Source organism: Monodelphis domestica, chromosome 1, assembly GCF_027887165.1.
Source record: "Monodelphis domestica isolate mMonDom1 chromosome 1, mMonDom1.pri, whole genome shotgun sequence".
Taxonomy (NCBI): domain Eukaryota; kingdom Metazoa; phylum Chordata; class Mammalia; order Didelphimorphia; family Didelphidae; genus Monodelphis; species Monodelphis domestica.
Window position 1 is genome coordinate 397,069,923 of NC_077227.1, and position 14,424 is coordinate 397,084,346.

The 14,424-nt window shown below is 44.5% G+C and overlaps 1 protein-coding gene across 1 annotated transcript in view; it reads right to left on the bottom strand.

Annotated features, from left to right (window-relative positions):
• SLA2 (Src like adaptor 2) overlaps positions 1–13,928 on the bottom strand; it is a 35,565-nt gene extending 21,637 nt beyond the window's left edge. Inside the window, exons 1-4 of the mRNA XM_001381516.5 lie at positions 12,990–13,928; positions 5,835–5,967; positions 2,682–2,808; positions 537–623 (exon numbers count right to left, since the gene is read on the bottom strand). Of these exons, the coding sequence (XP_001381553.3) occupies positions 537–623; positions 2,682–2,808; positions 5,835–5,955 (335 nt within the window). The 5' untranslated portion in view covers positions 5,956–5,967; positions 12,990–13,928. The remainder of the gene's footprint in view (positions 1–536; positions 624–2,681; positions 2,809–5,834; positions 5,968–12,989) is intronic.
• Positions 13,929–14,424: the final 496 nt, after the last annotated feature.

Sequence of the window (14,424 nt, forward strand, 5' to 3'; positions counted from 1 at the left end):
GAACCCATGGGAACTTATGGGGACGTCAAGGGGGGAGGGCAGAGGAAACAAACCTCCATCCTCATCATCGCCCTCATTCTTTTGCTCAAATCAGAAGCTTCTGGAAAGGGAAGACCTTTGGGATCACCCCAAAGAATAACAGGATGTCCCATCTGGAAGGAACATTAAAACATAGAATTTCAAAGCTGGAAATGCTATTAAGAACCATCTTGGGGAGGTCCTGGGTTCAAATTTAGCTGCAGACATTTCCTCAATGTATGACCCTGGGCACGTCACTTGACCCCCATTGCCAGCCCTTACCACTCTTCTGCCTTGGAGCCAATACACAGTGTTGACTCCAAGATGGAAGGTAAGGGTTTATTAAAAAAACAAAACCAAACCATGGAGTCTTTCCCCTTCATTACACAGGAAATGGAGCCCCAGAAAGGAGAAGGGACTCATCCAGGGTCACCGAATGTTTTGATGGCAGAGCTACGGCTTGATCCCACATTCCCTCTCTCTGGGAAAGTAGATTTTCTCAGGTGGGGGAAGCTTACCCTTGGGAGATTCTGGCCACGTGGCTGCTGGGAACAACGTACTCTTTGCTGGTGGCTTCCGACAGAACTCTCCACCATTCTCCATTGCTGCAACCCAAAAAAGTCCATCAAATTCCCTTCTCCAAACTAGGAACGATTTCAGACGTAGCGGATGCTAAAGCAGGTTGGAGCCTTTGGAACGACTTCTGTGGCAGAGCTGGCTCAGGAGCCCAGGACGCCTAACGACGTCGAATTTATTCTGTCTATACTTCTAGACACATTTCTTGTCTCCAATTAGAACGTAAACTCCTGAAGGGCAGAAACTTCTTTCATATTTTTTTTGGCCTCGCTTTCCTATTGTACCTAACACACTACCTGGCACATAATAGGCATTTAATAAATTTTGTGATCGTGGACTTATTAAATCATAGTACAACAGAGGCTTTCTCCCTCTCCTTCCGTAAAGGTTTGCTTAGAACCAGGAATTGAGCCTAGACAGGATCCAGGATGTAATAGGAGAGGCCCCGTTACAAGAGTTTCATAATGGGCCAGCTAGGTAGAACAACAGATAGAGAGCCAGGTCAGGGGTCAGGAGGTCCTGGGTTCAAATTTGACCTCAGCCACTTCCTAGCTGTGTGACCCTGGGCAAGTCACTTAACCCCAATTGTCTATCTTTTAATTCTCTTATTTTGATACTTTGTATTGATTCTATGATGGAGGAAGGTAAGGGTTTAAAAAACAAACAGAGGATCAGAGGATGGGCCTGGGGGGCACACATTGGGAAGGCTGAGAGTAGAAGAATTGCTTGATTTTGGGAATTCTGAACTATGGCACTGAAGTATTCCAACTGAGTGTGTTCACTAAGCCTGGCACCAATGTGGGGATCCCCCTAGAGGCCCTCAGGCTGCCTAAAGAGGGGCCAACTGACCCAGGGTGGAAACAGAGTGGATGAAACTGAGCAGGAGCCGGATGGGCCAGTGTCTGGAACACAGCAGGAACATAATAATAAATGCAAATTGACAATATGAGTGGTCGATGCTCTTTCAGCCTGGGCAAGACTTGGAAACAGCTGAGTCCCCAAAAGCTGAACTAAACAAAAACAAAACTAAGATGATCATAAATTAGTGCTAAAAGGGACTGCAAAGGCCATTGAATCCAAACCCCTCATTTTGCAAATGAGGAAATGAGGCTTAGAGAGAGGTTAAGTGACTAACCAAAGTCATATAGGTAGTATCTCAGGTGGCATTTGAACCCAGGACTTTCTTTTAAAAAAAAATTAATTTATTTTTAAATATTTTTCCATGGTTAAATAATTCATCTTCTCTCCTTCCCCTCCGCCCTCCTCGTCCCTGAGCTGACAAGCAATTCCACTTGAACCCAGGACTTTCTGATTCCAGAGCCATTGCTCCCACACTTTTTAATTCTGCTGCTCCCAGTTGATAAATTGGGATCCCTCAGTGGGAACCTCCCAAACCCTGCGCAGGATGCCTCCCACCCGTGGGACCCCATAACCCCTGGAAAACAGCCTCAAAGGCTAATGAGTGAATTCTCCATCACTGGAGGCACTTCAGAAGAAGCCCTTTAATGATTGGCCCCTTGTTGTTTGGGATGTAGGAGAAGAGATTCCTGTTGGCAATCAGGTAGGCCTGGGGGTTGACCTCTCAGGTCCTCTTCCTAGCCAGATTCCACGAGTCTCTGACCTGGGAAGCCTTAGAAACAGGAAGGTGCAGGGGGCGGCCTGACCGTGAGGCCCCACTTCTCCCTCCCCGGTCCACTGGGTGAGGGCTGGGCCTAGAAAAGAAGGCATCCTTTCCAGAAGGTCCTGGCCACTTGGGGGGCAGGGCACGTCTTTGCAGAAAATTAGCCTTGGGGAGGGGAAGAGGAAAGCCATGGTGGCTGGGGTGGCCAGGCTCTCCTAGCAGGGCAGGATGCTGCTGGGCAGATTCTAGCTCCTGGGCTCCGTGGGGGAAGCACAGACCTGGGGTGGGCAGCCCCCCCGTTACGTGCCTCTCGCTCTGAGGAGCTGCTCTGCTAGAAAGCAGTCACCCTGGCTTCCTGGGGGTCTCCTGGCCAAAGTCTGGCTTGCTCTGTGCTTGGCCTAGGCAGCTTGGGCTGAGAGGGCACCAGCTGAGTGCCCCGGGCCCCAGCCCCTTTGCACAGGCTTACTCAGAGATGATGATCAGCGGCTCCCCAAGTCTCAGCACCAGCTCCCCCTGCTCCCCTGCTGGGAAACTGTCCAAGGCCACAGCCATATCCTTGCTTCTGTCTGGAGAAACAGGAACAGTGAAGAGCCCTGGAAGAGGAAGAGAGGCTTGGGTTCTGGTCTAAACTCTGCCACCAATTCACCATGTGGCCTTGGGTTAGTCCCTTCCTTTTGATCAACTTCAGTATCTTTATCCTTAAAATGGGGCCTTCGAACCCTGGGGATTCCATAGAAAAGAAGTTGGTGACCATAAATGGACCTCTGAGGACCCTTCAGGCAAAGAAGAAATAATCACGGGCCTCAGATCTGGAGCTGTTCAGTCCAATCTCATTTCACAGGTGAGTTCAGGGAGGACCTTCCTGAGAGCTTACTTGCTCAAGAGAACACAAGTATTAAATGGCAGCACTAGGACTCGAACCTGTGTCTTCTAGGCTTCCTATGTAGCACTTTAATGTTTGCAAAAGTCATGGAGGAAGAAAGAACTCTACAGATGTCATCTGATGCTCACAAACTGTGAGGAAGGCACTTGAGATGTATCCCAGATGAGGAAATCAAGGCTCAGGAAGGGGACAGTAAAATGACTTGCCTAGGCTCACAGAGTAGGGAAGGAACTGAACCCAGGTTTTTCCAGGCGAAGCCTAGGGGACTTCTATTATATTGCCTCTGAGCCTCCTTCCAGCTTTGACTTTGTTCTTCCCTCTTCCTCCAGCCCCATAATGCCAGGCGGCACTAGGCCTCATTCTAAGCAGAGCTTCCCAGGCTGGCAGAATACTCAGCTTTGTTGATCTACAATGAAAAATTCTGTGATTCCTCCAGGCTGACGCTGATGAGCCTGGGATCTACAATCAACTCTGAGCTTTCTGGAGTATGGAAAGATCTCAGGACTGCCAGAGGGCCCACCCTCTGGATATTCAGATGAATTTTTTGTTTATTTATTTGGTTGGCTTTTTTTGGTGCTGGTGATAGGGTTGCTATGGCTTACATTATTCCCTACCAACCTGCACGAGTAGAAAGAGTTTCTTTATTGGGAGCTCCCTATTTTGAAGTTGTTGTTCATCCTTCTTTTTCCAAGAAGACCATTGACATCACCAGGGTCATGTCTTGAATTGCTTGTGAATTAGATTTAAGGGAGGCAGAGTTACACAAAGTAGACTTTATTATTAACTATTTATTATTAAATAATAACTTTATTATTAATTATTTATTATTTAAAATAATAAAACTTAATTTATGGGTAGCAGACTGGACCTGGAATTAGAAAGAATTGAATTCAGTTCCAAACTCAGACATAGTAGCTGTGTGACCTTGGAGAAATCACTTAAATTCTTCCTCAATTTCCTCATCTGTAAAATAGGGATAATAATAGTATGCACCTTTCAGAATTGTTATATGAGATAATATTTGTAAAGCGCTTTGCAAATCTTAAGGCCCCCTGTAAATGCTAGCTATTGTTATTATTCCTAGAGGGGAAAATAACTTTTCATGGGGAGACCCAACTCTTCCTGACCCCAGTACTGACCATGAGGTTTTCTTGGTAAGGATATTTGAGTGATTTGCCATTTCCTTCACCCGTGGACTAAGGCAAAGGATAAGTGACTTGACCAGGGTCACATAGTGAGTATCTCAAGCCAGTTTTGAACTCAGATCTTCCCTATCTACTGAGTCCCTTAGCTGCCTGACACATAGTGCTCTATAAATGTTTGCTATTATTTATTAATCAATTCAGTAATTTTTTTAGTCAGTTCCCTTCTTTGTGAGTTGGTCCATTTGGGGTTTTCTGGTAAAGATACTGACAGTTTTCTCTCTCTTATCTAGGGAGTTGTTGATCCAAATTATTTAGGAAGAGAGCTATTTTTCCTTTTATTCCTCATATATATGTATATTTATTTATTGATTTGTTGCTATAAAGACTCATTGAAATAGGAATTACATTTTAGCCTGGTTTGGGCTGCACTTGGGAATGTTGTGGCACAAAGGTGGCCCACAGGCCATATGTTTGGCATCTCTGCCTGAGAGGCCACAGTTATGGGGCCGGTGATGCCTTGGGCAACCTGACCCACCCAGAAGGACATTCTCTCAAGGGAGGTAAAAGCCCACGTGTGAGAAATCATAGAGATTTCTGCCCACAAGAGACTCTCATGAGATTTGACAAAATGTAAGTCCCTTCGGGCAGGGACTGTTTCAATTTGCCTTTGTATCCCTGGAACATAGCACCATGTCTGGCAAACAGGATTGTTCATTTAGTCCCGGAAGGGACCTCAGAAATAAGTGAGGCCAAACCCCTCATTTTACTGATGAAGAAACTGAGGCCTGAGTAGTGAAATAAGTTGTATAAGATCACACAGGTTTCAGTAAGTGGCAAAGATGCTTATTGATAGATTTATTTTTAAGAAACCCCTTAACTTCTGTTTCAAAAAGGGAGAAGAGCTGTAAGGGCTAGACAATGGGGGTTAAGTGACTCACCCAGGGACATACAGCTAGGTACCTCTCATTTCCAGGCCTGGTGCTCTATCCACTGAACCACCTAGCTGCCCCCTATTGATAGATTTATTATATTTTTATTAAAAGATATTTTATTTTTCTAATTATAGGTAATAATGATTTTCAATATATATCTATATTTTCTGAAATTACAAGATCCAAATTGTCTTCCTTCCTCCCTTCCCTCCCCACTCCTGGAGATAGTATCAATAAATTTATTAACTGAACCCAGATAAAGATGGGCCAGTTGATGTTTGGAATCATTGATAAAATGAAGTTTGGAGATTTCCTATAAATCTAATATTCTCTAAAGCCCCCTTCATTAAGGAGTGCTCGGGGTGGAATGCCCAAGCAAGACTGTGATTTTGTTGTGTTTAGTGATTTTTCAGTCATGTCCAACTTTCTGTGATCCCATTTGAGGTTTTCTTGGAAAAGATACTTGAGTAATTTGCCATTTCCTTCTTCAGCTCATTTTATAGATGAAGAAATGGAGGCAAACAGAGTTAAGTGCCTTACCCAGGGTCACACAGCCAGGAAGTGTCTGAGTCCAGATATGAAGCCAGGAAGAGAATTCTTCCTGACGCCAGACCCCACGTTCTAACCACTGTGCCACCTGACTATCCCCTGTGATTTACCTTCCTGTAAAAGCCCCGTTTCCTGGCTATGGGCAGGGAGCCCAGGAACGTGCAGGCCTCTTCTCTTTCTGCTGGGCAAGCTTCCCATGGTACCTTGGCAGATGGCTCTGAAGCATGCCATGAGAGGGAATATCTGAAAGAGAAACTCGGATCATGACTATTCCAGCACCTCCTGTGGCCTGGCTTCACACTCTTCTCCCTGAACCTCCAGCCCCAGGCAGTCCCTGAGGAGATGATCTTGCTCTTCTTGGGTACAGTAGAAAGAAGGCTGGATTTGAGATTGGAACATCTGGGTTAAAAAAATAGTTTTTTTCTAAACCCTCACCTTCCATCTTAGAATCACTACTGTGTATTGGTTCCAAGGCAGAAAAGTGATAAAGGCTAGACAATGGGGGTTAAGTGACTTGCCCAAAGTCACATAGATGGGGTGTGTCTGAATTCAGATTTGAACCCAGGACCTCCCATCTCTGGGCCTGACTCTCAATCCACTGAGCTACCCAGCTGCCCTCCATCCATTCTTTTCTAAAAAAAGTTATTTATTTTTACCAATTATATGTAATACATTTTCACATAAGTTTTCCAAAGTTATATAGTCCAAATTGTCTCTCTCCCTCCCTTCTCGCCCCTCTCCTGGAGTTGCCAAGCAATTCGATCTGGGTTATACGTATATTATCATGCAAAACATATTTCCATATTTTTCATTTCTATAAGTGAATAATATTATAACACCAAAACCCCAAACATAAAAACCTGAAAATGCACAAGACTGAAAAATCATATGCTTTCTTCTGCATCCCCACTCCCACAGTTCTGTCTCTGGAGGTGAGGAGCACTCTTTGTCCCAAGTCCCTCCGAATTGCCCTGGGTCATTGCATTGCTGAGAGCAGCTCAGTCTTTCACAGTTGATCATCACACTATATTGCTGCTACTGTGCACAATGCTTTCCCGGTTCTGCTTATTTCACTCTGCATCAGTTCATGGAGGTCTTCCCAGCTTTCTGAAATCATCCCGTTCATCATTCCTTACAGCACAACAGTATTCCTTCACCATCATGTACCACATTTGTTCGACCATTCCCCAGTCGAGGGACACCCTTCAGTTTCCAACTCTTTGCCATCACCACCAGAGCAGCTCTAAATATTTTTGTACAAGCAGGTCCTTTCCCATCCGTCCGTCCATCCGTCCGTCCATCCATCCGTCCTTAAAGGCCAGCCTGAATTCAACCTTCCCTTATTCCTCCCTTGCAGTCGTTTCCTTCCCTTTGGATCCCATAAAGCAATTTGTACCTCCCTTTGGCAATTGTCTTGTAAGATGAGCCACTGCAGGGATCTCTGCTCTTTGTGCTCCTGCGCCAGGCTCAGTGCTCTGGGAACACTCCAGTTTACTAAGCGTGTTGAATGCCCACGACGGTGAGCTAGGCAGGGTGCACGAAGAAAGACAACCCCAGCAGTCCTTGACCCCTCTGAGCTTATGTACCAACGGAGGACGCACGACCCGAGACAGCCGCTTGAGATATACCGGAGAGGAAAGACAATAACTTTGGAAGGGAAGGTTCTAGAGGGAGACCCAGAAGGGCCCCCGTGGGTGGCGGTGCTTGTGCTGGGCCCTTAGGGCAGTCAAGGGAAGAGGGAGGGTGTTCTACTTGCAAAGGCACCGGAGAACCCAAGGAGCAGAATGGTACCTAGGAGATGGCCCCGGGCCGGCAGCTGCATGGGAGTCAAATGGGAGGAGCCTGGAAAAGCAGGAAGGGGTCAGGTGGTAGAGAGCCTTGAATGTCAAACAAGACTGCGTTTGATTCTGGGGGTAACAGGGAGTCACAGAAGTTTGCTGAGCAGACGCGTGTCATGGTGGGACCTGTTGAGTGCAGGATGAGAGATCTAGGAGGCTACTGCAATAGTCCTGGCTTGAGGGGATGAGGCTGTGGCTGCCCCAGGCAGGAAGGGATGAAGGTAGAAATACACAAGACTGGATCTGTGGAGTGAGAGGGAAGCATCGAGGCAGACACTGACGAGATTTCAAAATGGGAAGACTGGGATGATCGTGGAACACCCAACCTTAGGAGAGAAGTTGGGAAGAGGGGAGGAAAGAGAATTCTCTCTGTTTTGGAATATCGGTACCCAAAAGGCATCTTGTAGGGCTGATGCTCAGGAGAGACAATAGACCTGGCTATATGGATTTTGGAATTATCTGCAGAGAGTTTAAATAAGTTAGGGCTGGGGAGGGCAGCTGGGTGGCTCAGTGGATTGAGAGTCAGACCTAGAGATGGGAGGTCCTGGTTCAAATCTGGCCTCGGACACTTCCCAGCTGTGTGACCCTGGGCAAGTCACTTGACCCCCATTGCCTAGCCCTTACCACTCTTCTGCCTTGGAGCCAATACATAGTAGTGATTCCAAGACACAGAAGGTGAGGGTTTAAAAAAAAAAGGAAAGAAAAGAATGGATAGGAATTCAATAGGGAAATGGGAAGGGAAGGAAATTCTAGGTAGGCAAATACAAGGGATTTTCAGAAGACATAGAGGAAGACCTGAATTCAAATGTGACCTCAGATACTTAAAGGGTTAAAAAAAAATGCTGTATAGCAGGGATCCCCAACCATTTTTGGTCTCTGTATCCCTTGGCTTTTAGTTTCCTTATTTCATATAGAAGAAACAAATTCTAGAATTTACCATTCTTAAGAAATGGATTAATTTTTCATAAAGAAAACAGCATTGGGCCCAGGATATTTTTTTTGTTAACATTGCTACTTTTGGAATATCTCAAGAGGCTAAGACAGTTATTGACCCACCCTTCTCTATGCCCTCCGGTACCCTCTGGGGATATGTGTTACCCAGGTTGGGAAACTCCTGTGGTGGAGGATGGGGTTAACTTTTTTTGGGGTTTCCAATTTATTCTGTTGACTCATTTTTTCCAGTCCACTGAAACCTCAGCCTCAAGGTAGCTTTCCCCCCCAACTCTGCCCACATCTCTTCGTACCTAGCTCTTCCTCCTGATCCCTCTACTTTTTCGATTGAGTTTTTTTTTTTAACCCAAATGCACTTCACATTCATTCAACACCATTAAATTTCATCTCCAATTTCAGTCCTCCAGTCAGTGGAGGGACAGTCTTTTCGGTTAGCTGAGAAGGTTTAGTTAAGGTTAAATAAATTGGGCTGGAGAGAAGCTTGTAAAGCATGAAGAGTTCTCCATGGAGATCAGAACTGGATGACAGTTTGAGCATCTGGGGTGAAGCATGAGATGTCTGGGAAAGGAGACAGGGATGGAGAGGTATTAAAGGGAACAGCGTTGTACCGCTGTTCTTGCCTGAGTTCTTGACCCAGCTCCGTCAATAACATAGTGTGATCTTGAGCAAGTGATTTCCCTCTTAGGACCTCAGTTCCCTTTTTCAGTAAAATAAAAGCATTAGCCTAGTTCTTCACCAGAAGTAGATTTTAGAGGGAGGCCTTATACTTAGAAGAGGAAAAAAATGTCATTTTAATTTTCACCCACACCAACTGAAATTTAGCATTTCGTTCAGTTACATTTTTTAAAAAAGGAAACGAGTAGATTTATTTAGCTTCTAAATTCTGAGAGGTTCAAGAATATTTTGGACCACAACAAGAGAAAAATAAGATTTTTACTTAGCGATCATTTTCTGCCATCTTCTTTCTTTAGGACCGTTATTTTATTGTCACCCTACATGGGATGTACATATGCAGGGTATTAATAAACAGTCACTGCCTACACAGTGCAATCTTTAACAGTTAGGATTAAAAAACAAACTCTCACCTTCTCTCTTAGAATCAATACTGTGTATGGGTTCCAAGGCAGAAGAACAGTAATGACTAGCCAGTGGAGGTTAAATGACTTGCCCAAGGTCACTCAGCTAGAAAGTGTCTGAGGACAGATTTGAACCCAGGACCTTCTGTCTCTAGGTTTGAGTCTCAATCCACTGAGCCACCCAGCTGCCCCCAGACATTCTTAAAGTACAGTGGTCACTCCTTTGCTCAAGAACATTCCCTTCAGAGGTTTTCTATTGCCTCTAGGATAAATACAGATTCTATTGGATGCTTAAAAGTCCTTCATCATTTGACTGCACCCTATCTGCCCACGGTGACTGTCAGTCTCTCTCCAAGCTTTCCTCAGTCTGGGTTCCAGCCACGCTAGAATGAGACTCTCCTGGATGCATGGCTCCCTGTACCTGACCCTGCATCTTCTGGCCACTGGGCAACCCTGGATGTTCTATTTATATCTGGGGCACTTCTCCTCCACAGCTGGCTTTTATGATTGCCAGATCCCTTGAAGGCTCAGCTCAAGCTACCTCCTTTCCTCATCCTTTTAGCAGTTAATATACTCGTCTCTGTAATCTTTTTTTAAAAATATATTTCTTCCCAATTATATGTAGGAACAACTTTTTAAAAAAGTTGTTTTTTTAGTTAATTTGCATCCCAGTGCAAACATCAATAATACGGAAATAGGTCTTGATCAAGGACACATGTAATACCTAGTGGAATTGCATGTTGGCTACAGGAGGGGGATGAGGGGAGGGAAAGAACAGGAATCTTGTAACCATGGAAAAATATTCTAAATTGACTAAATAAAATTTTCAAAAAGCTTTAAAAAATTGTCTAATTAATTTAAAATACTTTTCCACGGTTTCATGATTCATTCATGTTCTCTGTCCCCCTCCCCCCCTAGCCAACGAGCAATTAAATTCCACTGGGTTTTACATGTGTCATTGATCAAAACCTATTTCCATGTTGTTGATGTTTGCACTAAGATGTTCATTTAGAGTCTACATTCCCAATCAAATCCCCCTCGACTCTTGTGATCGAGCAGTTGTTTTTCTTCTGTGTTTCTGCTCCCACAGTTCTTCCTCTGGATGTGGATAGTGTTCTTTCCCATAAGGCCCTCAAGATTGTCCTGGATTATTGCACTGCTGCTAGCAGAGAAGTACATCATAGGAACAATTTTTAACACTTGTTTTGTGATGTTTTATAATCCAAATTCTCTTCCTCCCTCCCTCCCTTCCCTCCCCACCCCGAGATGACAATTAATCTGATATGGTATACCTGCCTCTTAAAACCTCTACCAGTATTTCTGTCATATATATTTTATTTTGCTTGTGTATGTGTTACAAATAGACTTTCTAAGAACAGGGACTGGTCGGTTTTTGTCTTTGTGGCTCCGCTGCTTGGTAGGTATGGTGCCTGGCCCATGGTAGGTGCTTGATATTGAATCCAATCTAGTTACTAAATCCTACTGATTCCGTATTTTGAATTCACATCCTTCCATTCCCATGATGCCTCAGAACTAATCTGTCTCCTTTTATTCTCTCTTTATTCCACACTTGATAATGTTGCCAAAATAATCTTTCAAATGCATACAACTATTCATGCCATTTCTCATGAGGCTCAAACATTTGCAGTGTCTCCCTATGGTCTATGGCCTCACATTAATTATATTAGCAAATTTCACATTTCTGTGCCTGGCATTCAAAGTCACCACACAGCAACCCCCTCCCCCCCTCATGGAGCCATACTTCCTTTTTACTCATATTATTCCTCGTTCCAGCCAAAATGGACAAATAATGCCTAACCAATCTGCCTGAGACTTTGCTCATAGTGTATTCTGCTCTAGTACACAATCCCTATTCACTTACTTTTTCTACTGAATTTCAACCCATCCTTTGAAGCAATTTTAAATGCCACCTCCTGCTCGGGGCCATCAGCCCACGACGCCTTGACAGAGTCACGTGTGGTAGCTGGGGAGACCACAGAGTGGTCCTTGGTGAGATGTGACTGCCCACTCTATCCCCCTTGCATGACTTCTTTCATCAATGCCCCTTACCTATGAATTGACATGATTATTATTCCCCCTAGTCTCAAAAGAAATAATGCAAGAACAAAACACATGCACCCTTATTCCCCAAAACATCACCAAAAGATCAGACCCTCAAACCCAATCCCAAAAGACTATCATGGGGTAACTTTTACTTAGGTACATAATTCCCAGCAAAACCATAGCTACAGGCCAAGCCCAAAACTTTCTCATGAAGCCAGCACACAAATCAATCATAGAGGCCCAAGCGATAAGTACATCATGCTTCAGTATGCCTCAGTGACTCAGGAACTCCCTAGAAGCCACCAGTCTAAATTTGAATTGTGTTCCCAGACCCCCTCAGCTTCAGATGATGTGATTGTTGAATTGTCTTCTAAGAACTACTGATTAATTATTCCATTTTATTAAAAGCAATACGTAATTTTCCTTGACTGTTTGTAAGCTCAAAACTTCTCACAGGGTAATGAGAAAATTAAGCCACCTGTGATGAAATCATTTATCTTGTGTGCAACCTTTAATCTGTCTGTAATCACAATACAAAAATATAGAATGTTAATCAAGTGATTTGTTAAAAGTCAATGTATCACTTTTCCAATGATCTCTCTTTGATTTTGTATACCTGCATGCCAAGAATATGGATATAAAAATAAATCGCAAGCCTGGGAATGTCGGAGCAGCTGAGATGCAAAGCAATCCCATGGCCATTATGATTAAGCTGTCTTCCATTTGTTATTTATTTTATTTATTTTGACTGATCATTTGCCACCTGTCGGGAACCCTGGAGTGGCAAGTGAGTCTGGACCCTGACCACGGCAACCTCCTTCAGGAACCCTTCTGTGGTCCTCTGTTGATGATATTCCCCACTGAACTCACTGGATGCCTTTTTGGAAACCTCTAGTGCATTTGCCCAATTTTGTATATCCTTATTATTTATCTTAGTTCCTAGTAGACTTTGTCTTGCTGAAACTTTCTTTCTTCCAGCATGCAACAGAACCTTACACTTAGTAGGCACTCAACAAATATCTGTTGTGCTAAATAGCAATTAATGGGTGGCACAGGAATTGCTACAGGAGCCCTTCATCCTTGAGAAACATCAGCTCCAGGATTCAGGGAATCCCATCGCTGGCCCCCATGGCAGTGGCTCAGAGGCTACTCCATCTGTTGAATTCTGGACAATGCGACTTCCTCCTTCTGCTCTGCTTTTCCCATATGACCACATTCCAAGCCCCTCAGAGGATACCTGATACCATCCCGTAGATCATACGTGACCATGCTTGGGGACAAATACTTTCCCACTCCTGCTCATTTTGCTTTGACAAGCCAAACCAAATGCACTTACCAGGATCTCATTGTCAGAAGTGGCGAAATCTTAACAAAGGCACTATAGGGTGTCGCTGGAGCAGTTCCTCCTACAGGGCTAGGCTGTCCAACAGAGCCTTCTCAGGTCCCTACACTGGGTTGTCGGATTTGCCGCTCCACCCAGGCATTCCTAGAGGTGGCCCAGATTGCAATAGCTCATGGCAGCCTCTGTGTCAACCTGGGAGCATCCGTTCAGATGGTTTCTTGTGGATCACTGAGTCTGAAGGCCTTGCGGGCTTGGTCCTTCTGGGCTGGGAGCCCAGAACCGCTGAAAGCCCCTAAAGCTCTCCTTTCAGGCTATGTAGTAGGAGATGGCAGAGGCTTCCTTTGAGTGTTTAGTTGACACGACAGACTCGGTGGTTCTCAGAACCACTGGTTTCCTCTGACGACAGCGCACAGCCTAAGATGCATCAACGAGTTCCTGTTCTGGAGGAGAAAGCATCACACTTGTCATGAGCCCAAAGCAAGACTGATCTCATTTTGTGGACTGGGCTCATTTAGGGAGCAGAGCTCCGCTAGGAAGCAATATTGCCTGAAGGACAAAAGTGCAATTGGAAGAATTGGGATGCCAACTTTGAATTTTGGCAAAAACCAGAATACAAGCCCTTTTGTGTCTTAACAAAAGCAATCCTTTTGTTCCTGTCTATACATTATATGTTATTATTACTATATACTAGATAGTATAGTGGAGAGAGAGGTATTGTACTTGGAGTCACATAGACTTGGGTTCAAGACCAGCCTCAAACCTTTACTTGCTGTAGGGCCCTGGGCAGGTCACCTAACTTCCATCAAAGGGTTATTGTGAAGAACAAATGAGAAAACAATATAAAAGCTTTAAGCAAACCTTAAAGCATTATATAAATGCTTATCATTATCTTTGGGGCAGCTAGGTGGCATGTGAAGCTTGGAGTCAGGAAGACAGGAGTTCAAATTTGGTCTCCATTATTAGCTTTGTGACCCTGGGCAAGTCACTTAACCTTGTTTGCCACAGTTTTCTCACCTATAAAATGTCCTAGAGAAGGAAATGGCAAGCCACTCCTGGATCTTGGTCAATTCCAAATGGGGTCATGAAGAATTGGACATGACTGAACACTGTACTATTTTGTTTTTGAAAATTTTATTGTCAATTTAGAACATTATTCCTTGGTTACAAGAATTAAACAATGCACTATTGACATTAAAATGCTCCAGGGACTTGGGTGTCTCAGGGGCGTGTGCCAGAAGCATGTGTCAGAGGTGGTGGATGTACGAGCTTAACGCCAGAGAGAACTAGGGTAGAACTTTCTATCAGAGCTCACAAAAATGGTCATCCCAGGTGATCCTCCGAGCAGAGGCTGGAGAGAAGACAGAAGGGATTCCACCCCGTGGCAGAGGTTGGAGACCTCAAGGGCCTCTTCCAGCCCTGATTTCTCCTG